Below are 27,180 nucleotides of genomic sequence, written 5' to 3'. Positions count from 1 at the left end.
AAATAGAAGTGTCCCTACTCTTAATTTTAAAAAATTGTCATATAAACCTTCATTGTTATTGAATTGTCATGCTTTAATGATTTAGAAAAGATGGTGTAAGTATAAGGTCAATATGAGTTGTAAATCCTGATAAGTCTAATGTATTTTTACAGCACAGTCCCATCCAGGGCCAAGTTAGGACTGGCTTTCATGGAAGTACTGTATGCTATAGGACAGATTCATAGAGGGATGACTGGAAATAACTGGAATTCTACTTCAAAAAGAATTTGACCTCATGTGTGGGGTAAGGGTTGTCTTGGCAGTGACTGTCTCTCATTTCCTGGTTATTTCTTTCTCTAGCCTGGACAGGGATTGTGAATTGCAGTTCTGGATGACATTATGGCGAGGAAGCATTGCAATCAGTTTGTAAGGACTAATCACTCCAGACTTCATGGGGCTGCTGGCTGTGGTTTCGTTGCAAGCACAATTAAACCTGATTCTAGAACAGTGAAGGAAAAATTGATCCAAAATCAGCTGTTTCATCTAGTTTGCAATTTAAATTGAACTGATCTGAAATGAGAACCTAACTCTATTTACTCTGTGCTTAGAATCTGTTTAAAGCAATTCAGCCTGAGCGTATCTAAAGTGTAAGTGATGTCATTCCCAAATGGTGAAGGAGTTTTTGAGGTTGTATCACATTTCAACATATACTCTCTTTAGTTTTCCAATTTCTCTTTTCTTAATCCCTCTCTTTATATTTCTGTTAGACGGGGTTTCTCACTCTTGGCACTACTGACACCGGGGCTAGATAACTTCTATTGTGGAGAACTGTCCTGTGCACCATCAGGTCCTCTACACGCTGGATGCAAGTAGCCAACCATCCTCCAATTGTAAAAGCCAAAATTGCCCCCACCCATTGCCAAGTAGCCTCTGAGGGCAAAATCATCACCCCTACTGAAAATCACTGGTGCAGATGGAAAACGAAGAGGCCCACAGACTGAGTCCAGGGATCCCTCCAAAGTTTAAAGGTTGGGAAGACGAGAGGGAACCAGCAAAGGAGAATGAAAAAAGAGCAGGTGGTGAAGTTGGAGAAGTGAGAGAAAATAGTGTCCCAGAAACCAAATAAAGAAAGTGTTACAAAGGAAAGGGAGTCCCCATCTGAGTCAAATGGTGCTGCTCATTAGGTCACCTGAGATGAAGACTCATTCCTTATGGATTTAACAGTAAGAGCGATGAAGTGTAAAACCACTGGATTGTTGCAGGTAGGAACACATACTTGATGTACCTTGTAACATATTTTCAAATTAAATTTCAGAAGATAGTCACAAGGCAAATAATCTTTATTGTTGTAAAAGCATAAGATGGCAGTTTAGAGCTTTTGGCAATCAGTATAAGTGGAGTATATATTAATAATTTCTAAAAAAAAATATTTTACTAGAAATTCTAAGCCTTGGTGCCCAGTCCAAGGTATATAATAAGTAAGGTATATGCTAAGGTACAATATATGGTATATGATAAGTAAGGTATGTGATAAGTTATATGCTATCAGTAAGAGCTCAGGTACTGATATTTGTGAGTTTGAATATTTATGAGTGACTTCAGAACAATTCATAAAAGTGTGACTCAGTGTTTGCATTCATTCTAAAATGCTTTCTTGAGTTAGAGGGAAAAGGCTGGCCCAATGTATTCACAAGGGTCAGGGTCAGAGAAGGTGCTGTGATGACACAGAGCAGAAGGTGATGGGCTCGTGAGAACAGGCTGGAACAACGCGTCTTGAAGATGGAGAAAGAGGCAGGGAATGCAGGCAGCCACTAGATCCTGGAAAAGGCGAGAAAACAGATTTCCCCTAGAATCTTGGGAAGGAACGCAGTCCTGAGAACACTTGGATTTTAGCCCCGTAAAGCTCATTTTAGAATTCTGACCTCCAAAACTATAATATAATAAGTTCATGTTGTTTTAAGCCACTGAGTTTGTTGGAATTTGTCACCGCAGCAATAGGAAGGTAATACAATCTAATTCAGAAGGCAAGTTTTTCTCACTCCCAGAGTTCTCAACACTAGTCTTTGGGCCTTATCTTCTTATGTTACTGAATGAGCCTTCCGATTGTGAAGGAGCAATGGGAATATCCTAATTAAAATCTTGCCACATTATTATTTTCAAAAGCAAAATGAAATTGATAAGCTTTTCTTGGGTAATTGGGTGATATGGGTGAAAAAAAGTCTGTCATTTTCACTACCTTGCTAATAATACAGTTAATTTTGTCATTGCTAGTTTTTACACAGGCTTAGTTTCTTATGTAAATTTGATTTTAGGGACAAAAAATTATGTGACCTGACTTTAACCTGCGTTTCCAGTCTGATACACTTTTGACTTAGCTCATACCTAATGCTGCTGCCTCTTCCCATCCCAAATGCCTCTTGGCTCTGTCCTTTCATTCATGAAATAATCTTCATTACTGCTGAGCTATTCTTCCTAATCCAGAAATTGCATTTGGGGCACATTTTCTTATTGATTTCCATATCCTCTATCAACATTTATACCCAGGGCAAAGTTAGTGCAACAATATGTTGAATCACCCAATAGTTAACATGAAAACATGTAATTTTTTCCTTGGTAGTATTTTTTATCATCTTTACAGTTTTTTGAAGCAGTGAGTGCAAACTAAAACAGTTTTTAAAAAATATATATAGATTTTATTCATTTATTTTTTAGAGAGAGGGGAAGGAAGGGAGGAAGAGGGAAAGAAACATCGATGTACAAGATAGGTTGCCTGTCCCAGGCCCCCAACCAGGACCCAGCGCACAATCCAGGTATGTGCCCTGACCAGGAATCGAACTACCAACCCTTCAGTTTGCAGGCTGGTTCTCAATTCACTGAGCCAGACCAGTCATGGCTAAAACTCTATAAATATAAGGAAATGGGTCATCATTCAGTCCAAACGTTTAGCCCTTGAGGAGAGAGAAAGGAAGAACTCTCAGATTTGGATATGTTGATGCTTGTTTATATAGTTGTCTGTGCAGCTGTCATTTTGATTTAAATCTGGGGAAATTCTGTCTGAATTGGACTTAATCTTGTAAACCTAAAATCCGCTTTCCGTTCCATTATTAATAGTCATATGCTCTTTGTACTGTTTTTTCACTTCTGGTTTCCATCTCCAGCTCTCAGATAAACCTGTTATCTGTGGAACATTTAGGGATTCTTCAGGATGAAGACAAGCAGGAGACATTGTTTTATTTGACTCTAATTTTTATTTTATATTTTAAAAATATTTTATATTTCTATGGTCAGCAGGCTATTATTGTGGATAAGTTCTTTTTTTTTTTTTTTTTTTTTTTTAAGCTTGCAGCCTTGACACAAGCCTTGAATTAAATGTTGTACAACTTCTGGTCCAAGAAAATTCATAATCAGGAAAAAAGACACTAATACCTCATTTCCATTATGTAACAGATTTTAAGACTGTAAGAAGTAAAATTTAACCTAGTGACAGGAGTCACTCAACTGCTCTTTTTTAATAGGAGCCATTTCAGGATTATAGTCTGCTTTCTGTATTATTATTATTATTATTGTTATTATATTTTAAAAGTTGAAAATTCAGATGATAGCTTTCTAGTTCTTTGAACAAAGAGCATTTTTAAAAGGGAATTAGCACAATGAAATTGTTGATGAAATCACTTTCTAGATATCATTTCTTCATGTTTCCTCTCCTGTTGAGAACTTTCTGTTTTGTAAATGGCCACTAGACTTTAATGTTTTACATGGCTAGTATTGGTAGCTGATGCATATGATATAAGACAGTTACTTGGACATTCTAACTTGAAGTGACATTCAGTACCAGGATGACATTCAGTAAGTAATCTGAATGAGAATATTGAGAGCAAAACAAACTCTTAAGTTATTTTGTCAATGCAGAGCTCGCTGTTTGCTCTGAAATGGGAGGAGATTTGTCTAATACAATCATTGATACACTTTTGGCTAAGTTTTTTATTTGGAAGTAGCAGTAAGCTTCACTCTTTCTAAGGAGATAAGAAACTATCGCCTCCATCAAAGAAAGAATTTACCATAATTCCCAAGAATTATGGTAAATTCTTTCTTTGATTAAGTATTCTCTAAAATCTTTCATTCTAGCTTTGATATTGATTTTTCCTGATGAGTTTATGAAACCATATCTTCAAAAATATTCTTGCGTTTCTCTAAGATGCAACCTTAGAAAAAATGGATATTAACTTTCTATGAGAAGTCAGGACACTGAATTCACGATACAGTGGCTTCACTGAAATAATGCTATGATTAGCCTAGCAATTTGCTATACTTTTCTCAGACAAGGAGACTATTCATTCTTTCCTGAAAAATATTTATTTTATTTTATTTATTTTTAGAGAGAGGGGGGAGGGAGGGAGAAAGAGAGAGAAACAGCGATGTGTGAGAGAAACATTGACTGCCTCTCGCATGCCCCTAACCAGGGCCCTGGCCTCCAACCCAGGCATGTGCCCTGAGTGGGAATCAAACTGGCCACATTTAGGTTTGCAGGCCAGTGCTCAATCCACTGAGCCACACCAGCCAGGGCTGTTTTTAATTATAATTGACATACAGTCTTATATTAGTTCCAGGTGTACAATGAAGCACCCCTTGGCTGGTTTGGCTCAGTGGATTGAGCGTCGGCCTGCGAGCTAAGTGTCGCTGGTTCGATCTTCCAGTCGGGGCACATCAGAGAAGGAAAACTCTGATTCCAAAAAACCTCCGCTGCCTTGCGGCATACCTCTTCAGGGGAAAGGCTAAGGGAGTAAACCCCGACAGAAAATCCGGAGCCGGAGTCCCTAAGGCGGTTTGACGTTGTAGTCAACACCGGCAACTCCTGCGGCGCACCTGAAGCCAAGCTGTATTGACTCCGTCTTTCCCTTGGGCCCTTCAGCTGCGAAGAGAGGGGGGGTCTGCTGCATGGGCAACAGCAGACCCTCCATATCACCCTGCCCAGGCTCTGTAGCTTCAGCTTCACTGGAGAGGACACTCCAGCGTCATCGCAAGATGTCGATTCAACACGGGAGGAGACAGATACCGTGTCACTCCCGAGTCGGACTGCACAACCATTCTCGGCGGTGCAGATAGACTCTTAAGAAGCTACACCATCGTCTCTCGAGACTGACGGCTGCCGCCGCCGCCGCCAACGACGACGACAATGAAGCAATTCAGCATTTATATACCTTACAAATTGATCACCATATTTATTCTTAAGTGATAGAAAATTAAAGGTGGTTCCATCTGATAACCCCTGTGAAATGTGAAGAGCAGCAGCTCATTAAGGAAGCTCCTGCAGGTCACATGTGCACTTCAGTAGCTCATGTAGCTGCAGATGCTGCCAATGTGGGTGGTGGGGAGTCTGCCCGCTAGAATAAAAGTAATCACTGCCAAGTTTCTTTGTGGGCAGATCCCTTTTCGTTCTGCCCCTTCCCAGCTCAAAGACATCTTGTTTTCTTCATGGCTTAAACCAGCACTTCTCTGTCTATTTTTTTGAAGGCCATTAGTAGTAACTCTTTCCCCTTCCCTCACCCAAGGCATGTAATGGCACACACATGACTCAATCTATTCTTATTTATTTAAAAAACAAGGAAAGAAAAGAAAAAGAAGTCATGAATTTCAGTGCTGTAATCGTTAGTGGTAATAAATTAGGGGGCACGTACCTCACAACTTACTGCGACCTTGAGGTGAGGATCCATCCAATCCTGAGTAAGCTGCACCGTTGCCAGCGCTCCACACAATCTGGCTTTAACCTGCGTTTCCAGTCTGATACACTTGACTTAGCGCATACGTAATGCTGCTGCCTCTTCCCATCCCAAAGGCCTCTTGCCTCTGTCCTTTCATCCAAAACCTTAATAGTCCACCTCCAAGTCCTCTTTCTACAGAGCATTTTCTCATGACATTTACATCTCCTTCATCAGAATTTTTATCAGAAATTATTAATTATAACACATTTTTTATGTCTTAACTAGATTAGCAGAGGCAGACTTTACTTTTACTTAGGGATTGGTTTATTATAATCTTCATTCAGTGACATATGAACCACACTGCTAATGAAAATGATAAAGTTCATTAAATTTTAAATGGATGGATGCATGTCAGCATTTTTCACCAGCAACTGAAAATATCTAATGAAACAATGGTAATTAATTAGTATCTTGACAATTTATTAAGTAGATGGTATTTTTATGGGTGTCTGTGCGTGTTTGACATTTTAAAAGTATATTCTCCCAAAGATTCTATTTTCAGTTGTAAAAAGAAAGTCAACAAGAAAAACCATTTATCAAAATTTCTTAAATGGTGATAAAGGAAAATAATTATATGTTGACATATAAGTACAAGCAACTTTCTCTTAACAGATATGTTCTAGGAGAAGTGTATTCTCCTGGAAAGGGATAGGTATGTGGCCACATTACTGACTCCATTGTGCCAAATGTGACTCCACTTTGATCATGGCCCTCTTCAACAATAGGAAAACTGAATTGCAAAAGAAAGGTTTTCCTGCCTTTTTAAGAAAATAAATATGGCGAACCTGTGATTCTTAAATTAACTTTGATGGGAAAGCAGAATGAGAAAGAGGTGTTTGCAACTCAAAGAAGCTCATAAGTCATAATTATTTGACCATCTAGGTCAAACATAACAGCTTAGACAGCATCTTTTACTTCAGTGAGGGCTTTATCTTGCAATTATAAAGTTGTTATCCATTTGTATTAATTATGGACATATTTTCATTATATTCACAAAATTATTATCAAAATTTCAGGGCACGGAGTTAATTTTCAGTTATAATTTACTTGTGAATAAAAACTGCTGGAAAATTCCTGTTGTTTTTAAAATAGAAAAATGCCTTTGTGACATCTTAGGGATCTTGAAATCTCAAGAATGTGATACAACCCAGCTCTGGCTAGAACTCCGACAGCACAACTTGAAAATCACTTTTAAGAAAACCGTCCTTCATCTTCATATGAAACTGTAACCACCAGAAGCATCCACTTGTTGACAAAAAGCAATGTGTTATTTCTTTCAGTCTCTGGGTCTCCAATGTATTGACGGCCTTTGAATTACTTTTAGAACCTTGAATTTTATCCTCACTGGAATCAGAAACTGAACTCAAGGAGAAATCTTAAAAGAGACGTGACCTCACCAATTAGCAATTTTTCTCAGCTTCAGACTCTTCAACTGAGAACCTGAAAACTTTCTCTAAGCTAAGTACTATCAGCCAAAGCAGGAGATGCTATTCTGTCTCCTTTTTGCTTTCTCCCATGTAGCTTAATTTTCACTTTCACAATTTGTTACACCTTACACATGTCCTGTAGCCACAAAACGAGTTTGCTTAGACATAAAGGAGCTAAGGCCACCTCCTGAAGGTGTTCATTAGCAATTATCCTCTGTTGAAATGCTACTCACATGGGAGTTTCACCATTCTCAAATAAACTTGTTTTACTCTTGAAGACAAGGCACACAAGTATGCTGGCAGAGATCTTGATGTGAATGTTAAAGAGACTAAAGTCAAGTACTAGTTTCAGTTGAATCCCAGAAGTTGAAAAAAAAGCATTTGAATGTATATAGACTCCTTGAGAGTGGTATTAGATTGGACAATAAATACAAATATTGAGTAGCTACTCTGGTAAGAATAGAAAAAACATCTATTAGGAATGTTTTGGAACAAGGTAGCATGATAGAGAACTCTAAATCTCTAAGGATAAAGCCATTATTTGTTTTCATTAATTATGGAGCAATTTCCATTATTCATATTGATGACAGACACAGAAGGGGAAGGGGGTATATACAAGCATGACAGCTCAGAGCACATCAGTACTTCATTTGGGCCATCTTTTTTTGGTTGGTTACCTCGTAACAATAGCTACAGAGTCACCATCCTGAAAAGTATTTAAAAAGCACCTACTGTCAAGTGGTATGCTATATAATGTACATTTAAGATTTATTAAAGGAGAGCCTATGCCATCTAGAAATTGCTAGTTATCTGGCAATAAAACAGTGTAGTGTTACATTATACCAAGCTATGGAGGCTGGCCAGAATATGCAGTATTACTAGATCACTACTGAGACATTAGGAAAGTCATTACCGACGGCAGCTATTTGCTACTGGTGAGCCGCAAGAATGTTTAAAACGTGTGATACCTGACTATTTAGTTGGGGGCACTGACCTCTTTTCCCTTAGATTGTCAAATTTAAAAAAATGACAACAGTCAACACAAAAATAGCCATCCAGTATGAATGAATCAAAGTTATACCTTTTTTTTTTTTTTTTTTGGTCAGGCTGGCAAAAAATACATTCTTTGGTGTGCTGCAGAATTTTATTAATTGGTTCGTGTGTGCCATGAGATGAAAAAGGTTGAAAATCGCCGATCTACATTGAATAGGAAGTGGTCAAGCAGCAAGTCATTATTCATCTTGGCTATAATTGAACCTTTACCAGATGCCAGGACAGAAAGGCAGTTTTAATTCACCTAACCCAGTTTGCTAAAGAAGGTCTTATATACTTCTAAGCAAAATGGAAAAATCATAGTACATTCAACTATAAATAATATACGTTTTGATTACTCAATTGAAGCAGTAAGAGTTAATACTTCCTTAAGATGACTCCCTGTTATAGAAGCTTAAGCTTAATTCTGAATTAACCCAAAGCATTATTTGAATTTTACCACAGAAAATTTATATAGTACACAATAAGCAACATTTTTATTAGAATATTTATACTTAAACAAATATCACTTCACATTATTGACTGCCTATAGCCCAGATATAGATAGCCTAGACAATTAATTACCACATGTTGATTTTTGGTAGTTGTGACCAATATGCAGTTATGTGACCATGAGCAACTAATGTCATCAGCATCCTCTCCTACCCCCAATTCTCTCTTCTGTGGAACAAGGAAATTGGGCTCCATCTCTAAGATTCCTTGCAATTCTCAAACTCTGTGAGTCTGTATTGGTTGACTTGGTTATCCTAGCTGCAGAGCTGAAGGTTTGTGAAGAATTTTTAGGAAACGTGAAAAAGAGAACAGTCCTTGCCAGGAAGTGAGCACTAGCGTTAGGACTAGTTCCCATTCTAGAACTGAAGAAATTAGAGAAAAAAATACAGAGGAAAGATTTGTATTCTTTTCTTGGTTGTTTGAGGCACATTATTTTCCCCTTAATGGCTAGCATGAAAGGATCATATAAAGACATTCATTTAACTTGATTCATAATTGCAAGTAACACAATCTAACCAAAACCCAAACCTGGATTAGATTGAATGAGCAATAATTTGTTCTCCAGGAAGTAAAAGAGGTTTGGATCAAAGTGTTCATGCCCAGAAGATTGACATTTGAAACATGAATGTGTGGAGATTCCTCTTACTCTTCACTGTTAAATAATTGTACTACACAGTTACACAATGACCATGGAATTCAGTAGGAAGGCTGAAGGAATTCTTATATGTTTATAAGAGAACGCATCAGGTGCACCCTCTTTCCCCTGTCCCCTAAAGTTGACCACAGGAGAGCAGGGAGATCTAAGGCTGATTAACCTCTAAGCCTGGTTCCTTCACCATGAAATGAAGATAATGCTTTACCTGCATTAGGGATGATTAGAATAATTAAATGATAAAGCTTTTAAGCACTATTTCTACCCATAGGAATCACTCCCTGAATCATAATACTGTGATCATTTTCACTTATCATTACTTTTATAATTTTAAAAAGAATGTATACTATTTGAAATTACTATTGCTTACATTAACTTGATAGAATTTTGTTTTTCTTTAGTGAATCCTTTCTTTTATGAGTATAAGTGCAGATAGTGATTCTGACTCTAAAAGTGATGCTGTACACTTGCAAAATTCAAAGAAATAAAGTGATAAATATGTTTATGGCCCAAAATACTTCCTTCTTGAAATGTTCAATAGTTAAGTTTCCATAAAATTGTTTCTTTTTGAAAACGTTTAACTGTGCTTTCCGCCGCCCTGCTGCTGCTGCTGCCGCTGCTGCCACCACCACCACACCATGTCCTCTCCGCCCCGCCTCTGCGCCTCCTACCTGTCTGGATGAGTGAGAAACCGAGGCTTACAGAGATTGGTGACTTGCTGAGGACCACACAGCTAATACATCAGAGAAGCAGGACTGGAACTTGCCCACAGGATGGAAACTGACTACCTGAAGAGGTGCTTTGGAAATTGCTTTGCCCAGGCACTGGAAGAGGTGGCAAACGTTAGACCCAGTGACCCCATAGAGTACCTGGTTCACTGGCTTTATCATTACAGGAAAATCACTAAAGCCAACGAAGAGAATAGGCAGGAGAAGATCCAGTTGAAGGAGGAATATGATAATAGCCTCAAGGAAACCAAAACGACCGAAATGCTGAAACAAGAAGAGTATCAGATTCAACAGCAGTGTGAGAAGTGTCACCAGCCACTGGTATCTGTTGCTAGTTCCACAAAGAAGACCATATTCACGCAAGAGAACATAAAACCCCTTGAAAAGGAGTCCTTGAAGCAGAAATGCCTGCCTGATACTTCCAGTATGATTCCAGGAATGCCTCAACAGACTCCTTCTTCTGACTCATCTGGCCAGACTGGCTAGAATGTTGAAATGTCACAAGAACTAAATTACTAGGCTTTCAGCATGAAGTACTCCTATCATGTATTCTGACTCCAGATCTCCTTGTTAGGTTATCGGAAGGTGGATAATTCTAATGATGCTTCTTTCAAAGCTGCAAGCCAAAACCATGGTCATCTAGAAGAGCTCTTACCTAAAGATGATAACTGTGTGGGTTAAACCAAGATTTGAGGGGCTGTAGAAGGAGGTGTCTGCAGGGACTCTCCAGCTCAAGTTCTATTCTGATAGCCACGAAAATTCTTTAATCATGTGAAAATTTGAACTAGTTATAGGATAAAATAAAACTCACAATAAAAATTTAAAATAAGTAACCCCCGAAAAAATTGTTTCTTTTTTTTTTTTTTTTTTACTTCTGTTTCATCTATAGAAATAGTCTTTTTCTTTCTGGGGGAAGAAAATGGATCATATATATTTTTTCCAAATATTTTATCCTTTACTTATTAATGTATTACCGAGAAAGTACAACTGTTTGTTTATTTAGTGTTTGTTGAGCAACTATGTATGTACTTACTTTGCTTGTCAGAAAATTTGATATGACAAGACCATGATCATTCAACAAATATTTAATAAGTACTCCTGTGTACCAGGCCTTGTGTTTCCAGCAGAAGAGTTTGCCAACCTCAGTGGAAGTGATTTGTTCCACCCTTATTTATGCGTTGATTTCTGGAATGACTTGCTTCATTTGGTGGTGTTCACCAAGTAGGTTATTTGCATTCATTGAATCGGGAGTGCTGCTTGTGTAAATAATAAGATCCCTCATGAGTCAGCAATACGTGTCAGAGACTAGGGGGGCAATGAAACATTTTACAGATAATGCTTTTCAGGTTAATGCATTTTGCTATTTGTATTATGTCTTGTAACTTAGATTTTGTTTTAATCTAATTGAGTGGAGAATACCCATTTAAGGGAAACGTTGCTTTTTCAGGAAGTATGTTCAGATGGTTAAATTATTTACAAGACCTCTGTTGCTTTTTATTGAATAAATGTCTATAGAAACTTTCGTTCTTTTTGCCATTATCAATACTATTGTACACTTCTCCTTGGCACAATAGTGAGTCAGCAGGACTGGAGATTCTATTTGATATTTCTTAGCCATTTCTGATTAAGAGTCCCCCCAAAACCTGATTACCAAAAAGAAGAAATAATAAACTGTGTTCCATCATCCTTTTTGTTAATCTTGTTTCATCTCCCCAACTTTAATATCATTTTTGTTCTTTTTGTTTCCTGGGAATTTTAAAGCAAGTTCAAGACATGATTTACCCAAAAACATTAATGAAGTCGTCGTCGGGTCGTCGGCAGCCGTCCGTCTCGAGAGACGATGGTGTAGCTTCTTAAGAGTCTATCTGCACCGCCGAGAATGGCTGTGCAGTCCGACTCGGGAGTGACATGGTATCTGTCTCCTCCCGTGTTGAATCGACATCTTGTGATGACGCTGAAGCTACAGAGCCTGGGCAGGGTAATATGGAGGGTCTGCTGTTGCCCATGCAGCAGACCCCCCCTCTCTTCGCAGCTGAAGGGTCCAAGGGAAAGACGGAGTCGATACAGCTTGGGTTCAGGTGCGCCGCAGGAGTTGCCGGTGTTGACTACAACGTCAAACCGCCTTAGGGACTCCGGCTCCGGATTTTCTGTCGGGGTTTACTCCCTTAGCCTTTCCCCTGAAGAGGTATGCCGCAAGGCAGCGGAGGTTTTTTGGAGTCAGAGTTTTCCTTCTCTGATGTACCCTGACTGGAAGATCGAACCAGCGACACTTAGCTCGCAGGCTGACACTCAATCCACTGAGCTAAACCAGCCAGGGCATTAATGAAGTACTTCTAAAATTATGACTAATAAATTCCTGGTTTTATTAAAAATGTCTTTTTCAAGTAAGGATCCAAAAAACTCAACATGTTATATTTGATTGTTATGTCTCTCAAGTCACTTTTACTTTAGAACCGTCTCAGATTGCGATTCCACACTACTGATTTGTTGAAAAAAAGGTCAGTTGTCCTATAGAATGTCCTACAACTTGGATTTATTCCCTATATTTCCTATAAATAGGTAGTAAAATCAGACATTTGGTTAGATTCACACTCAAAGTTTTAGGCTAGTATACTTTAGGTGGTTCTGTGCTCTTGCCAAATGGACTAAACATTATCTCTTTAGTGAAGGGGCACATCCCCAAGAAAATGTTCTCAGTTCTTGTAAAGAAGGGACTGGTATAAAAGTTGATGAATAATGACCAAGTAGACATTTTAATGGATAAAAATAAATTGCTTAGATTTTTATTTTATAAGATTTTGTTTTTGTTTGTTCATAGGAAGAAATCTTTCCTGTTTTCTGCTCTGTATGCTGCCTTTATCTTTGGTGGTCGGCACCTAATGAACAAACGGGCGAAGTTTGAACTGAGGAAGCCATTAGTGCTCTGGTCTCTGACCCTCGCAGTCTTCAGGTAGGTTTTCCATCCATTTCATCACACTTGGCTGAAAAAAGCAACAATTGAGCATTTTATCTTACATGTCATATTTTTGGTTATTGACTAGATTGAAGACATAAAGTCATGTCCAGAGAGGAAGCCTTCATTGCAACCAAACTTCCCACACTATAATCAATCTCTTCTTTTATAAGTTCTCAGGCCATCTTGTCCAAACTGCTCATGTAGTAATCCAGTTTATTTCTTAAGACTAGAAACAGTGTGTCTGTTTTCTATTTTTGTTGCATAAATCTAGATGAATGACTAAATGGAAAGCCACACTGTTGAAGTCTATAGTAGAGCATAGGTTTTGAATGTCATGGGCATACTGTTGCTATACTTAATCAAAACATGGCACTTGGTCCTGGCCAGTGTGGCTCACTTGGTTAGAGTCTCATCTGGTAGAACAAAAGGTTGCGGGTTAGATTCCTGTTCAGGACACATAGTTAGGTTGCTGGTTCAGTCCCTGGTCAGGGTGCATGGGAGAGGCAACCAATCGATATTTCTCTCTCACATTGATGTGTCTCTCCCTTTTTCTTTTCTTCCCTTCCCTTCTCTCTAAAATCAATAAGCATGCCCTCGGGTGAGGATTATAAAAAATGACAGTCAAATATAACCAGATCCTGGATGTGGGCCTGTGTCAGTATCATCAGACCAGAGAATGTTTCTTTTTTTTCCTGCGTCCCCCAAAGCACCCTCCATGCCATTACCTGAAGTGACTCGCAGGCATATGTTTATGCAGCCAGTTCTTTATATCTGGTGGAACTCATCATTGAGGCTCTTAGGACCAGGCCTGCTCTCCCCAGGGGCATCTGCTAGCCAACATCCAGACTTATTCTTGGAAGCCTGAAGAAGCATTGTGTAATATTTGGTGATTTGAGAAATCAAAAGACTAATTAGCAAACAGCTGGTGTCCAAACAGGTGCCAGAATTCACCTGCAGCACTGACAAAGGTACATGTTCTATTGGCGTTTTACTTGTCAAAACCAGCAAGTTTATAACTAAGCTTCTGGAGTAGGGGGAGTAGATGTAAATACACTATAAAATAAAAAACTACTCATTTTAATATTTATGATTTTATTTTTATTTTTTCATAGTATATAATAACTGTTCTATCACTAAGCAGAAATGATGGTATCATTAAAAGCCTCATTAGTCACTTCCATCTTAATAAAAATGATCAGGAAGAGGGTTTTCACAAACTCCAATGATCTGCACATTTGTTACGTTAGTTCCCTGCATCAAATCACTCATTTGCTTGCCGCTATGGAACATGCTTATCCTGGTGCACTTTGTGAGGCACTCATGATCTGGATCTGTCACTAAAGATTTCTTCCATTTCAGTCTGTGTCAGGGCATGATTCTCAAGCACAAAGTAGCATTTTTATTTTTATTTACATTTAAGGTTCACAGAGTATGCCTCACCAAAAGGATTTTGATATTTGAGGAAAATATTATCTTTATCCTAATGATGCCTTTCAGCATTTTACAGAGTTGTCAACATTTCCTGAGCCTTTATTATTTTTTTCTAAAACTTTAACACATAAGCAGAGAGTACAGGGACCCCAATTCCTTACCCTGCTTAAATAATTACCAACACCGAGTTAACCTTCTGTCATTTATACCTATACCGGCTCTCCCTTTACCCCAAATTATTTGGAAAGAATACAAGCTTAAATATGTCTGAATGAAATAATACAACTTCTATATGTTAAGTACTCATTTAAAAAAACTGAGTACAGTATCATTATGTCACCAAATTTGTAATAAGTTTTTTATTCTTAAGTGTTCACATCTCCCCAGTTGTCTCATAAATGGTTTTTTTTACAAAATTAATTTTAAGAATCTGAATCACAATAGGATCCACACATTTCCATTGGTTGTTTTCTTCTAACTTAGAGGTTTCCACCTTCTCTCCACATTCCCTCCACCGCCGCCCATCCTTTGAAGATCATTTGCCTCTTAGACTTTCCCCTAGACTGCATTTTGCTGACTGCATTTCTCTTTCCTCTGTACTCCTTATTAGTTGGTAGTTGGATCTAGAAGTTTGATTATATTCGGGTTTAACATTTGACTTTCTATAAGTAAAAACTTGCCTTTATCAGCTCTTCAGTTAGCCTGAAGTATATATAGTTATTACAACAAAGGCAGGATAAATGCTTGATTCTTTGTCTAGATATACAGTATTTAGCCATTTCAAAAGAAGTATTTGATTACCCAGCATGTAAATAATAACTGTGTTTTTTTTTTTTAACTATTATTATGAAGTCATGTCAGTGATTTCTAAAGTAATCTGGTTTTGGTATATTTCAGTTCATTGCTATTATTCTTTTGGATGCTAAATTATTCCATCTTTGGCCAATGGGAGTTTTTTCAAGTTGACTCCTGAATCCTTTTTACAAGCACTGACTAGTTCTTATAGTTTGCTTCTTTGAGGGGTGGATGACAAGATGTTCCAGACCAGGAATATTGTACATTCCTTGTCTAGAACTAGAATTAGCCATTTTTCTAAGGAGCCCTAGTTCCTTTCGGAGAGGGGAGATATTATTTAGAAACCACTATCTGAGTATTGGCGCTGGGTGTCGGTGCTAAGTCAGTTCTTATTTCTAGGACTTTCAGAAGCCAGAAACAGAAAATTACTTATTTCTTAAAGAAATGTATCCAGAGTTGGATACTTCTAATTCATATTTATCACTAGAGAGTTTTTACTTAATTAACTTCTTATTTCTCCTTCCTCCCATGCCAAAATCTAAGTTCCCAATGTCAACCAGTAATTACTCATTTACTTTATCCTACAATGCATATATAATTGTCATTAGCAATACTTTATCTTTTTTAGATTGACAGGTCTTTGTTTCCTCTTTTATTTCCTTAATTCTGTTAGTTACTTTACTTCCTTCAGAACCATGCTTTGTGTAAAATTTTAAAAACCAGAACTACGTCAAACAGTCTGAGCATGGATGGTTTAGTGTCTTGTAAAAATTGATTATAATATTCTAATCAGGAACTTGGAAAATCCTGATAATAGAATTCTATTGTTGTATTAACTGAGCATTGCTCCGTTGAGGTTCCTCTGTGATTACAGAATTCTGGTTGACAATCAATTGAATAAAAAAGGCAGAATACAAAATGATATTTTTATGTAATGTTTATGTAAATTTTACTCCTAGACACAAAACACTGATATGTTGTTCATTAATACTTTCATGAATTTGTAAAAGTATCTAAAAAGATACTAGAAGAAAATATACTCAATTCTTACATCTGTGAAAAGGCAGAGGAGACATAATTTTATTGAATACCTACTATTTACCAGAAAATAAAACAAAAAACTTCATTGCTTGTAGAACTTTGTTTTACTGGACTGGCAGTTTAGAAGTTGAAAGGATTTAATTTTTTTCTGTGATGTGTTAGCTTCTTATTCAAATCAAATAAAGCAAATATAAAAATGTTGATAAATCTCAATTCTGGGTATTAGGTGTTCATTATCCTCTGTGTTTTTCTGCATTTACAATGTTTTTTTATAATATACATACATACATGATCTTATGTGCAATTTGAGAGAATTTCAAGTGATAGTTGCTATGTTTTATTTTGGAATCCAAATATCTTTTGAATGAAGTTGATATAAAGAATCAAAAATGAGCTCTTCCTACACATATATTTTGGTGAATATTAATAAGAATTTTCCTATTTTGGTCATATAGGATAGCTTCGTTATTACAAGACTGTGCTTTTGTAGAAAACCTTGAATGGTTCTTACATTACTATAATTCACAAATTTTTAAATCCATCTGTAAATAGAGACTACTATAGAAGTTTAGAAATTCCTTGCTCAGAAGACTGTTTTTTTCTTTTAAAAAAATATTTAATCATTTTTTAGATGCAGGAGAAGGGAGAGAGAAAGAAAGGGAGATAAACATCAATCATTTGCCCCCGAACCTGCAACCTAGGCATGTATCCTGACTGAGAATCGAACCCAGAGACTCTTCACATTCTGGGATGACGTCCAAGCAACGGAGCCATAGCAGTCAGGGCTCAGGAGACATTCTTATATGACTTGGTCTGCATCTACTCCACTTTCACTACATTTACTCTCATTGCCACTACAGGATACCATTGATTTGTAAAAAGATGGAAAGAGAGCAGGAACCAAACTTTGCAGTCAGAGGAATTAGAAAATCACTGAAAAGATAATTTTTGTGTATTTTGCTGCCTAAGAACAATTTGTTTTCCCCAACTTGTCAAGCTTGCCCATTAGTTTTTTACAGTAGCCAGAGACTCCCACTATAACTGATTTTCAGATGCTGCATGCCTGTTTTTACTCATGAACTATGACAACTGAAACTGAAAATTAATTTGAATATAGAATACTTAAGCAAAAATTAAAACCCTATCTTTATACCATCTAGTTCAGAAAATGGTAAGGTTTTTTGTATAGTTTAACAAGATTGCCTATAGAATATTTTTCTCTTTCTTTTGGATGTTGATTGAATATACAATTTAATTTATTGAAAGCTATCATAAGTTTTGATGGAGTAAATAGAATATGATCAACTGAGTTTTCACCAGGCCTGTAATATATTCAATACATTTGAGAGTGATTTCTCTGGGTTTTGTTGTTGTTGTTGCTGCTGCTGCTGCTTTTACAGTTTCTTCTCATTACCCGCTCCTTGTGCCAGCTTTCAGGTCCAAATCATCATCTTCTGGTGTCAGTTAGTCTTTACAAATATGACTGTGGTGATGACACACCCCCTGCTTCCAACCTACATCCCACCCAATCTAAGGAGAAGCATTTCCTTATTTGACACTTTCATGTGTATTTGGCCATGGATGTTTGAACATTTTCTTAGTGTATATGCTGCAAAATTCAGGTGATTGAAATTAGCAAGTCCTTTAGATGAAATTGTTCTTCGTGCAAACAACATCAAACACTTTGAGGTGTCTATAATCCATTCATCTCAGACACTGCCAAGTCATTAAACCATGTTGCTGTGACATCTCAGCTGTGTCACTCCAGTTGATATGTAAAAAATTTTACTATGTATTTATTTAAGAACTCCTTCTAGACTGGGTACAGATGTGTGTGCTTCTGATTCAAATAGTCTTTATCCAGTGTCTGTCTGGAAGTGTTTTCTTTTCATTGACAGAATAAGGAGCCCTTTCCTAGGTCTCTGACCCAGAACAGGTCAAAGCAAGGTGTCTGGACAGTGCGTATTAGAATAAAGATAACTACTTTGTGCTGCAGATTTATTGGTGCCAATACACACTTGCTTCAGATTTCCTTATGCCCATTTCCTGATGATTCACACTAGCTTCAATTGTTTTATGCCTTGTTTGCACAAAGCCAGATGTTTTATACATACTTTGTAGTTTGACTTCTCGCCTCGTTATTACCTGGCAGTTTTCCCTGTTAAAACTCATTTTTATTTCCTGGCCATATTTTTATTTGTCATTGGAGTTCGTTGTCAGCTCAAGTATAAAATATATTCAAGGTTAATAGAAAATTACTTTTTTTCTGTAATGAGATTTCCATTAACAAAATACTTAAATGTAGCACAGGAAATGTTCAGAAAAGTAGGTTTAACAGTGCAGAGCAGCAGGTGAATGATATTTAATCAAATCTAGTGATTTTATACACATCAATGTTTCTTATTGGAAGAATTATTGGCAGTTGCTTTATTATTTTTAAGAAAACAGCTATATTATAAATCCAAGTGGAACTGTTCAGATGAGAAAGATATGACATTTTAAAAACCCATATTGAAGGTTTAAGTACATCATCGACCTGTAAAATGATGAAACATTGAAAATGACAAATTTCAGAGCAGCTTAATCAATTTGTACTCAGGCACCTCTTATCTAGTATCTTGTTCTATGATTACCAAAAGTGGTACTTCTTAGTCCACAGAGAATTATAGACAATGATTCCATTAATATTGATGATATAAAAGAAATAGGTATATAAACTATAAATGTCATAGTAGAAAAGCTTCTGTTTTATCAATAACAGCTTATAAGTTTTACATTTTCTTTTTTTTTAATGTCTTTTATTGATTATAATATTACATTTGTCCCTATTTCCCTTCCCTCTGCTCCCCTCCACCCGGTGGCCCCCCTCCCTCCAGTTGTCCCCCCCTTTTAGACCATGTCCATTAGTTGTGCATATAGTTCTTCTCAACCTCTCTCTGTCTATTCCATTCCCTCCTACCATGATCCTTAATTCCTGTATCATCTCCCTCCCTCTCCCCGTTCCCCCTCCCTGTCAACCTCCCCCCAATATGTTCCCCATACCTATAGTTCTTTTTCCACTCTCGTTGCCTGTTTAGTTTGCCTTTGTTTCAATTCCCTAGCTTCTGTTGTTGGTTCTTGTGATGCAGTTTTCATTTTAGATTTCATAGTTTTGATCCTCCTTTTTCTAAACCAGTCCCTTTAACATCTCATATAACAGTGGTTTGGATCTAATGAACTCTTTCAGTTTTGTTTTGTCCTGGAAACACTTTCTCTGCCCTTCTATTCTGAATGACAATTTCGCTGGATAGAGTATTCGTGGTTGTAGGTTTTTGATTTTCATTACTTTGAATATTTCTTGCCAGTCCCTTCTTGCCTGCAGGGTCTCCCTTGAGAAGTCAGCTGATAGTCTAATTGGGACCCCTTTGTACATGATTCTTTTCTTCTCTCTTGCTGCTTTTAAGATTCTCTCTTTATCTTTAACTTTTGACATTTTGATTATAATGTGTCTTGGAGTGGTTCTCCCTGGGTCCAGTTTTTTTGGAACTCTCTGTGCTTCCTGGACCTGTAAGTCTATTTCCTTCCCCAAGTTTGGGAAGTTCTGCTTTATTATATTTTCACTTAATTTTTCAATTTCTAGTTCATCTTCTTCGCCCTCTGGCAAACCAATGATTCTTATGTTGGGCCTTTTATAGCTGTCCCAGAGGTTTCTGATCCTCTCATCCTTGCTTCCTGTTTCCTCTCTCTGCACTGGTTGACTGTTTGTTCCTTCTCTATGTTCTGGTTTGTTGATTTGAACTCTGGATTTTATTTCCTCACCATCTGTCTCGTATGTGGTTTTGTTCCTTTCATTATAAGTGTTTTTCGATTCTTTCTCATCTTTTTCCAGATCTTTTGTTAATTCTGTAAGCCACCTGATAACAATGGCCCTGAACTGAGCCTCTGACAGGTTTCTTATCTGTTCATCTGTCAGATTATTCATCTGTTGCCTGGTGAGCTGCGCCACCGGGATTTCTATAGTTGTCTGCCTCATTTTGACAGATGCGTTTTGTTTTCTTGGGCCGGCTATAGGGGGCAGTGTCTGTGTACTCCTCACGACCCAGCGACCGGCAGCAATCGCAACCTTTTTCGCAGCCCTGTGGCGCTTTGTGTGGGGGCGGGGGTCCAAGATGGATTCACACAGTTATTCCACTAGGAGACCGGGATCCGTCCTCCCGCCCTCTGGGCCTCACTGTTCAAGGCGATATGGTGGCTGCTTTCCCCAGCGTTGGGGTTGCAAGCTGCCCAGGTTCGACTGCAGCCTGGATTGTCCTCCCTGCCGCTGGGATTGTTCTCCCTGCCGCTGTCCCTGGTGCGACCGCGAACAGCTCTGCCCCCTTTCGCTCTTCCTACCTGCCCAGAGGGCGCCGCTGGTTTATAACTTCATACGTTGGGCTTCCGTGTAGTTTTATTTCCTGGAATTTCTAGTTATCTTTTGTTTTGAAGTAGTTGTATTCCTCTCTAGTTGTAGAGGGAGACCGAGCATGTCCGTCTAATCCTCCATCTTGGCCGGAAGTCTCTACATTTTCAAATGTATCACCAAATGGCAGAAGTAACAACTCTAGAGAACGTAATGTTGAGAAGTGAAGAAGCAAGCTGCAGAATAATTCTGGGAGTGTAATGCCATGAGTGAAAAGCTTAATGATCCATAAATTAATACTACACTTTATTAACATATCTGTAGTAAAAGCAGAAAAATAATGTTTTAAAAGGTTAGGTTAGTCATTATCTTGGTTTCTGGGGAGGCAGAGAATGATGGGTTCAGAGAGGTTCCAAAGGAGGCTTTTGTCCCTTTTGTAAGATTTTATGTCATTACAGAAAAGTTAGACAAGAAAAAGATAAGTTTGATGCAAAATATGGATAGCACTTTTTTTTTAAGTTGAAAGCAAATAAGGAAAAAAATGTTTTCCAAAGTAAAGCTAACAATTGTCTTTTTATAAGTTTCTGGTGAAATGGTGGTTTACATTAAAAAGAGCAAGTTAATATCAAAATATAAACTTTCTGCCCTGTTGATACGCGCATGCGCGCGCACACACACACACACACACACACACACACACTCACTAATCCAATAATGGCAGATTTTTAGTTAGGCTTGAGATTCTTTTTTGTTTTCTCTCTTCTGACAATGACCCTGAGTTAAGTGTGTATGTAAACCTGAAAGAATAATTTTGAGAACTTTTATTTTCATCTGTTGTTTAGTTCTCAAAGATGGTCATTGTTACTGCTTCTATCTCATATACAGACATATGGTCTGGTAAACATAGATAAATGGGGGTCAAATATTGCCCATTTAAACATTTGTCAGTCATCCCTTTTCATCAAACTTTTTGTTTTTACGCATAGTCTACTTGAAAGTGTAAAATATGATCTTACTTATATCAGTTCTTTGTGCTTTCCTTCCTCTCTGGCTTTTGGGTCATTTTATCAAAGAACCTTAGAAATCATTTAATGCTTTGATTCTGACGCCATATTTATATATTACAGCCACTTTCTCATTTTTTAAACTGAAACGAACAGATATATAGAAACAATATTCCTTTCTGAAGGCAGGTTGTATAAAAGTATTCTTTGCAGAATCAAATAAGAATTTTCTCAAAAATAAATTGAGACATAAAACAACTGAGAGTAGGAATCACACAACAGCCAGATGGCAGACATAGTTATCTCACAGGCAGGTCACAGAAAGATAGCAAAACTCATTTGTTTCTCTTTGCACCAAGAGAAATGTGAAGCATCTACACCAAATTATAAAACCAATAAACTATTAAATCAAAAACCCTAATAAATAGTAAAGGCAAAACAGTCACTGCCATGAGAAAATAATAGTTACATTTACTTAGTACATCAAGAGTTGGTTTACTCCTTGATGCTAGCATTTTCATAAATGAGATGACAATGTCTAGTCTGAAAGACAATGGATTTCCTTAGCATTTTGAGTTGTATTTGAATCCCTTTCTACTTGAGCACTGCCAAAATACCTGCCACAATTCTGCTCAGTTTGAATATCAGTTTTGTTTTTCTGTTGTACCTATCATACTGCAAAGGTATTACCCAACAAATCACAGCTACATGGTGAGGAAAACTTTCCCTTCCTGTCCCTCCCGAACACTGTGTACACAACACACAAGTCCACCCTTTATGCATTCTCCCAGCTTCCTGGAAATCTATCCCCGCCTCATGTGCTTCTGTGCAACTAAAGTAAAATGCTGCTTCAACTTGGACTTTATATCAGAGGTTCCAGTGCCAATCTGGAGTATCTCTGATTCTCCCCTCCACACTTCACCCACCGGGCCGGCAGCATCAGTGAGAGGTAACAGAGAAGTTACATGACCCAGGCTACTTCATTAGCATTGCATTTGATTTTTAGATGTCTAAAACTCCATCCTTTGCCAGAAGAGGCTCTAGTCTCATGTCACAATAAAGTGACACTGATTGAATCACTTGACTCATTTTGAACAATAATAAAGATAAGAAATGGCAACTCTCCATACTTTAAAAGTAAGACAGAGTTTATAAACTGGGATTTATACAACCTGATTTGCTCTCAACAGTCTTCGTTTTATGTCCATTGTCTTGGTGTCATTATCAATAATTCCCTTTTCACACTCAAAAATGTTCCAGTTTGAATGGTAAATGATACGGTTATTCAAATAACCCACTGAGCAATTGTGTTGCTTCAATAAAACAGAAAAAGGACAAATGTCCAAATCATTTACTAACCTCTAAAAAATCTTTATTTTTAGTATTGACCTTTCATTTGAAACTTGCTCTCCTGTCTGTAATATTTCCAAACATTAGACATATCATCACTCATATTTACAATATTTAAAACCAGATCCCTTTTGATAACCCTTTAAATTTCTCAAAATTAGTTGCTGTTTTCCTGGTGAGCATCTTTAAGTCATTCAGAATATACAAATAACTCTTGCCCTGACTGGTGTGGCTCAGTGGGTTGAACATGTTCCCACAAGCCAAAAAGGTCACAGGTTCGATTCCCTGCCTGGGCACATGCCTGGGTTGGGGGGCCAGGTCCCCAGTTGAGGGCATGCAAGAGGCAATTGCTCGATGTTCGTCTTAGGCATTGATGTTTTTCTCCTTCCCTTCCCTTATCTCTAAAAATAAATAAATAAAATATTTTTAAAAAGTAACTCAACCCGTCACCAAGTTGCATAACTCTTTTTAAATATATTGAGTAGCTGTCTACACTCTGCTCCATTGACACACTGGACACTCCAGTCTTGACCTTCATCACTTCAGAACTGAAGTATTGCTGTCTTCTAAATGTTTTGTCTGTCCAAGCTACTCTATATACCATATTATTTCCCTGTTTGAAACTTAATTGGAACTCCTTTGCGTATAGATTAAAACTTCAATCTGTCCATAAAAACTTTCAATCTTTCCTTTACTGACCTTTCACCTCTGCCCTATGCAAACTTTCTGTTCCAGCCAACATATGTGTGATCATTGCCAGCAAAACAAACATACTTTGCGCATCCTCACTTCATGTCTTTGAACACATGATGCACACCTCCTGTTCTCTATTCTTCCTCCATTTATTTTAACCTTATTTATTGCTTAGACTTATAATGCCTTCTCCATAAAGGCTTCTCCGATCACTTCAGTCCATCTCTCAGCTTCTCCCAAATTTGTTGCTATCTCCTCGTGTAACCAGACTATATACTTACTGCCTTACCCATGTACCTCCCATAAACCATATGGGTTCCTTGGGGTCAGAATTGTGGTGTATACAGTTACTGAATTAATGAATAAAAACCTTGGCCACTTCTCCAGTCATGGGTAATTGGTGTTTTTAGTCATTTCACTTGGTCACCCTTTATGTGTCTTATATCAACTGCCTCAGACATACCCCAGTCCAGTCTTCCTTTGGTATCTTCAGGCTTTAGCCATGGAAGTACAGACCTGCTTCAACAAATCTGGGATTGACATCATGTAAGTGCAGAAGCCTTCCAGAGGCCTGCAAAGCCCTTCCCGTCTGGCGCCTGTTAGGCTGACCTCCCTTCCTCTCCTCTTCACTCTCTCAGGCCACACAACAGGTGCCTTGTTTCTTACACACCCAGTGAGGCTGCTACCTCAGGGCTCCCACACTTGACGCTCACTTCGCCCAGAACATTCCTTGCCCAGATATTCTAAGAGTTTGCCCCTCACCTCCTTAAGACCCTTACTAAAATTTCACGTTCTCCCTGAGGCCTTCTCCAAACCCCGGTCTAAATCACAATAATCCCCACCCATACTCCTCGTTGCCTGTGCCTGATTTATTTTTCTGCTTGGCCCTTACCACTCTGTGTCTTAATAATCTCATTCATTCTCTTTCCTCCTACTTAATCTGAGCTCCACAGGGACACAGATTTTTGTTTGATTTTCTGCCCAGTCTTTAGTGTCTAGGCAGGCAATTAATAAAGGTTTATCTTTTAAAAATGAAAAAGGGAAATTAAAAGAGGAGGCTTGTAGGCAGTTGTAAGTAAGTTTCCTTTCCATTTTTAGCAAGTCCTCTTTTCATAAGGGAATAGGAAAAATGTTCCCACTTTTCCCCTGAATCCAAAAATACCTGGATTTTTAGGTATTTTCAAGAAAATAATAATTAGATGAATTAATTAAATGCATGAAATTTTACTTGCTTTTTAAAAATAGAAATATCCATTACAAAGGGGAATTTCAGGCTCCTGAAAAGGAGGCTTACTGAGGAGAAGCCCGCAACACAGGCTGCCCTCCTCCCATCAGGTGGGCACTGACCTACACATCAGTCTGCTGCTCCAGACTTGCCTGACTGTTGTATCTTCTTCCAAATTAAGGGGGGTGCGGGGGAATGCCTCCTCACAGTGTAATGATCTAGTCCTAATAGGACAAGTGTTTACATTTTGTGGCAGCTTGTTATAAGCTTGTTATAAATGTAATAAGTACTATGTAGGAAGCCCAAAGCACTGCCAGTGTGATTAATGAAAAGAGCTACAGGTTAATGTCAGTGCAGACAAGGAATGTCCTCTCCATCTCCCGGAGCTAAAGACCACTTGACGGCCTTTGCTTATTTGCAATTGGAAATGCTATATTTAGTAGTTTGATTTTTTTTTAAAGAATAACTTCTTTTTCTAGTTTTTAAAGTGAGCATTCTCTGGAAACCACAGAAAAAAAAACCACACAAAATCTTTAATTTCACTACCACAGATATTTATTGTTAATATTTTAGTGCATGCCCTTTCAATAATTTAATGTTAAGCTTGAATTCTTTCATTATAATTTTAATTCTCTGTAATCTACTACATTTGAGTTTGGACAAAAGTATGACTTCAGTAATATGTTTGTATAGCCAATGCTATAACAACTTGATATAGCTGACATGTAAAACATTTTAAATAATTTCACCAAAATGAATTAGCGTTTAAATAGATGGAATACTAGAGCTTTTCTAAATCTTCTGTGAGAAACACATGAGCATTCTCAAAGAGATTACACAGTAGTTCAGGATGTAAGTATAATAACCCCTGAAGCATTTGTTAAGGATTATTTGGGGTAAGACTCAGTTAAGGATTACTGTACTTGCAAGCTTCTTGTGTTACTTCACAAATCCTTAAATGATCCTTTATGTTTAGCAAGGTTAAAAAAATTTAAAAAAAAGGACAGGATTTTGAACAACAAATTGAATCTGTTTTTTGAAAAAATCTTCAGACATAACTTTTTATGAAATTGCTTAATTTCATAATCTGGAATGCATCAGATGATGCTGACATCTGTGATTAAGTTTAGGTACTCAGAGCTGTAAATTGGCTGAAGAAAACATAAAAATGAATAGCATGAGAAAGTACTAAAAGTTTACTCCGGAGAGGCCCTTTAGTGGGCAGAGAGTAACTGACACATTGAGAGATGACACTTCCTTTCCTTCGTAGCCCACGTGTCCTCGAAGTGGGGACGTGAGTGGAGGACTGTAGAAAAGACAAGCGATCAGGACTCAGTAAAGAAGCGCAGGTGGATGGCCCTAGGGAAACCCTCTGCTGCTGGGGAAAGAAAATCCTCCTCCTAAATAGGATGACTTTCCCTTTAGAAACAATGATCGCAGGCCTCCTCAGACCTCATTCATGGAAGAATAGGCAGTCCTTTCATGAAATCTGTCAACATTTATTCTCTCTGTTTTGACCAAGAACTCTAAATAATATGTGCTCATTAAGTTTTGAGGGTGCTGTGGGATTGACAGGTTGCCAAGGTCCCACTTGTTTTTGTGTATGAAATAGGGAGTCCAGTTTTCTTCCATGTGAAGAGCAATTCTTTTGGTTAGTGCTACCAGTAGATGGGTTTCACATGAGCTCACTTCCTACCATATGTTTTAAAAAATTGTACAAGTGGTCTCTAGCAGCGTGGCTAAGTTTGTTGGGCATCATCCCACAAAGCAAAAGGTCACCTGTTTCATTACTGGTCAGGGCAAGTTCCTAGGTTGCAGGTTCGGTCCTGGTCCGGGCGTGTATGAGAGGCAACCCATCGATGTTTCTCCCCTTTTTCCGTCCCTTCCCCTCTCTCTAAAAATAAATAAGTAAATTTTTTTTTTTTAATTTACAAGTAAAGTTGGTATGGGCTGTATAATCCCTTCTTATCATCACTTATGACTAAATTGTCATGTTTGCTGGAGGCTATCCTCACTGTATTCATTGTTATGCATGGTTTTCCAAGCCCTGGGATTTAGAATCATATCTGTATAATTAAAGTGATTGATTTGGGGACATAATACCTCCTTGCTCACACACTGCATTTTTCTAACCATGTAATAAAGCAATCATTTTTTTTTATTCCTTATATTTTCTTACAAATGGTTCAGTAATGGACAGAGAGGTAGCTTTTGTAT

General features: G+C 37.8%; 1 protein-coding gene and 1 pseudogene across 3 annotated transcripts in view; both read left to right on the top strand.

Annotated features, from left to right (window-relative positions):
* The window catches only part of ELOVL6 (ELOVL fatty acid elongase 6), a 137,179-nt gene that overhangs the window by 77,950 nt on the left and 32,049 nt on the right, over positions 1 to 27,180 (top strand). For all 3 annotated transcript variants that reach the window (XM_090266417.1, XM_090266418.1, XM_090266416.1), the window contains exon 3: positions 12,909 to 13,040. In XM_090266417.1, coding sequence (XP_090122543.1) covers positions 12,909 to 13,040 — 132 coding nt within the window. The remainder of the gene's footprint in view (positions 1 to 12,908; positions 13,041 to 27,180) is intronic.
* On the top strand, positions 10,136 to 10,683 carry LOC150019447 (DPY30 domain-containing protein 2 pseudogene; annotated as a pseudogene).

Source organism: Furipterus horrens, unplaced genomic scaffold (genome assembly GCF_987537825.1).
Source record: "Furipterus horrens unplaced genomic scaffold, mFurHor1.1.pri manual_scaffold_2, whole genome shotgun sequence".
In the NCBI taxonomy this organism is placed as follows: Eukaryota; Metazoa; Chordata; class Mammalia; order Chiroptera; family Furipteridae; genus Furipterus; species Furipterus horrens.
Note: the sequence above shows the minus strand (reverse complement) of the source record. Positions and strands in the feature narration are given on the sequence as shown.